The following is a 3,241-nucleotide window of genomic DNA, read 5'->3' on the forward strand; positions in this document are numbered from 1 at the left end:
GGGGGGTCAAACAACTGAGGAGGAAATGGAGGATTTCCAGGCCTGTATTGTTTACTGTCACTTAGTGGAGACAGTCCTGCTGTTGGTTCCTTCTACACCTGGAATAACAAACAGGACCCACAGACTAGAGTGTATTCAAGGCTTGATATAGTTCTTGTTAATAGTGAGTAGCTTCAGTTGAGGCCTCATTCCCATGCTCATTTCTACAATGAAGGTCTCTTTGATCATACTCCCTGCATTGTTCAAGATGCTACTAATCAGATAACATGGAGGAAAAGTTTTAAATACTACAACATGTGGAGTCAAGTACCAGAATTTCATTCTTGTGTTGCTTTTTAGTGGAATAAGGTCTGGCAGGGGACTAGAATGTTTCAAGTTGTCATGAAATTGAAGAGTTTGAAATACCCTTTGAAAGCTCTTAATAAGCATCTTTTTGGTGATATTGAGAATAGTACTGCACATGCCTGGAAAATTCTGTCTAACCTTCAAGATCAGTTAAAAACTTGCCCTGTTGATCCTAATTTAATTGCTCAAGAAAAAGAAGCTGCCAATGTTTATAGAAATCTGCAACTTGCTTGTGACAGTTTCCTTTTGCAGAAAACCAAAGCTACTTGGGTTAATGAAGGTGACAATAACACCAATTACTTTCACAGTATTTTGAAAAGTAAAAGTGCAAGAAATAACTCTTCCTTATTGAAGATATTAATGGTGTTTCACATACTAATGGGAGTGATATCCAAACGGCCTTTTGCAATACTATGAGGATCTCCTTGGTAAAGCTGGGACTGTGACTCAACTCAGTTCTAGTGTTGTTCAGTTGGGACCTGTTTGCTCTCAAGAGCATATTGATATTCTCTTGTCACCTGTTACTAAAAAAGAAATCAAGGAAGCCATTTTTTCCATTCCTGCTCATAAGGTCCATGGGCCTGATGGATTCTCTAGTGCATTCTTTAAAGATGCATGGCCTATCCTTGGGGAGGAGGTATGTGATGCTATACTTGACTTTTTTTACTCTGGCAAGCTCTTGCAGCAAGTGAACCATACCTTCATCACTCTGATTCCTAAAATTGAAATTCCCCAAAATGTCACTCAATTTAGACCCATCTCCTGCTACAATGTTCTTTATAAGGCCATTTCTAAAATCATTGATAAGAGTCATGGAGGTTTTGTTAAAGGCATGAGCATAGTTGAGAACATTTTAATTTGTCAGGACCTTGTGAGATTGTACAATAGAAATTCTATCTCTCCCAGATGCTTGATGAAAATTGACCTAAATAAAGCTTTTGATTCTGTGCATTGGGATTTTGTGGAACAAATGCTTATTGCTTTGCAGTTTTCTGACAAATTCATTAAGCTAGTTATGGTTTGTATTAGATCTGCTTACTACTCTTTGGTACTCAATGGAGATAATTTTGGTTATTTTAAAGGAGCCAAAGGATTAAGGCAGGGTGATCCAATCTCCCCCTTGCTGTTTACTATCACAATGGAATATTTGAGTAGGATTTTGAAACATGTGACCACTACTATGCCTTTAAAGTATCACCCACTTTGCAGTCACCTCAAAATTTCTCACCTGATGTTTGCTGACGACCTCTTGTTGTTTTCCAAAGGTGATATAACCTCTATTATGATACTCTTGAGGGCTTTTGCTACCTTTTCTGTGGCCACTGGTCTACAGATGAACACCATGAAGTCAAATATTTATTTCAATGGTGTTTCTTCTAGTATCAAAGCTGATATTATGCAAGTCTCTGGTTTCAGTGAAGGGTCTCTGCCATTTAAGTATTTGGGAGTCCCCATTTCTGCTGGTAGGGTCCCTGTCAAAGCTTATGCCTGCCTCATTAAAAAGGTTACTGATAGAATTCGAGGGTATGCTGCTAAAAAGCTCTCTTATTCAGGCAGGCTAACTCTTGTGAATGCTGTCCTTTCTACTCTTTATACTTACTGGGCAACAATCTTTATTATTCCCAAGGGGGTCTTGAGGAAAATTGATGCTCTTTGTAGGAATTATCTATGGGATGGTTCTACTGAATACATGAGAGTCCCTTTGGTTGGTTGGGAGAAAGTTTGTGTCCCTAAATGTGAAGGTGGCTTAGGGGATAAAGAATAGTTATGCATGGAACTTAGCTGCTATTTGCAAGTTATCTTGGTCGATCTATACAAAGCCAGATAGCTTGTGGGTTCAGTGGGTTCACCACGTATATATGAAAGGTGTTCACTGGCATGTTTATACCCCAAAATATAATACTTCATGGAGCTGGAAAACCATTTATAGAGTTAGGCAGAAGTCTGAATTGGCCTTCTCTTCCTCTGGCCAATGGTTGCCTGGTCCTCATGACTACACTCCTGCTAGTGGATACAATTGGATCAGGAAGAAACAGCATGTGGTTACCTGGGAATATACTGTCTGGAATTCTTGGTCTGTTCCTAAACACATGTTTATTAATTGGTTGATAATTCGTGAAGCTTTGCTGCTCAAGGATAGGCTCTTCCAGCTTGGAGTTTCTCCTGATGCAGATTGTTTCCTTTATGGTACTGCTACAGAGCCTCGTGTGCACTTGTTCAGTCAATGTGTGTATACCAGAAGATTGTTGCATTTACTGAGCTGCAAATTGAAAATCTCGTTGCCTGCTGTTAACTTACTTGGGTGGATTTCATCCAAACCTTGGGCTAAGGTGAAGAAATGGGTTACTATTGCTTGGATCCATGCTGTCTATAATACTATATGGAATCAGCGGAATAGTGCAAGGCTTAATGGTTATATTATGCATCCTGATGTAGCCATTAAGCAAGTTAGTAGCATACTTAAATTACATAATATGTATTGGCTCAAATGTATTAAAAGGATTAGTGATGAAACTTGGATAAAATCAATTAAATATGATTGATTTATCCTTGTTTTATGGATTTTAGTGTTTGTAATAGTTTGTTTATGAGCTTAATGAGAATTACTAACCTTTCACCAAAAAAAAAAAGTTTCACAGAACAAGCCCTAAGATTCACTGAACAAGGTCTGAGATTCACAAAATTAAGAGCAAAATAGATGATTTTAAACCACGACCAAGTTTCACAGAACAAGCCCTAAGATTCACTGAACAAGGTCTGAGATTCACAAGATTCACTGAACAAGGTCTGAAATGATAAAAACGCTTTATGCTAGATTCAGAAGCAAGTTTCACAATTTTACGTTCCAGTTTCACAAAATAAGGTCCAGGATTCACAGGATTCACAACATTGACAA

General features: G+C 38.2%; 1 protein-coding gene across 1 annotated transcript; it reads left to right on the plus strand.

Annotated features, from left to right (window-relative positions):
- The first annotated feature begins 2,204 nt into the window (after nt 1-2,204).
- Nucleotides 2,205-2,888, plus strand: LOC141607681 (uncharacterized). Its single transcript, XM_074427036.1, has one exon. It carries the CDS (start codon nt 2,205-2,207, stop codon nt 2,886-2,888), a length of 684 nt encoding a protein of 227 aa, XP_074283137.1.
- The last annotated feature ends 353 nt before the right edge of the window (nt 2,889-3,241 follow it).

This window comes from Silene latifolia, chromosome 10, assembly GCF_048544455.1.
Source record: "Silene latifolia isolate original U9 population chromosome 10, ASM4854445v1, whole genome shotgun sequence".
In the NCBI taxonomy this organism is placed as follows: domain Eukaryota; kingdom Viridiplantae; phylum Streptophyta; class Magnoliopsida; order Caryophyllales; family Caryophyllaceae; genus Silene; species Silene latifolia.

What these genes read in the sequence shown, in the direction of transcription:
- LOC141607681 (XM_074427036.1), top strand. Translation starts at nt 2,205, where the DNA reads ATGAAAGGTGTTCACTGGCATGTTTATACCCCAAAATATAATACTTCA.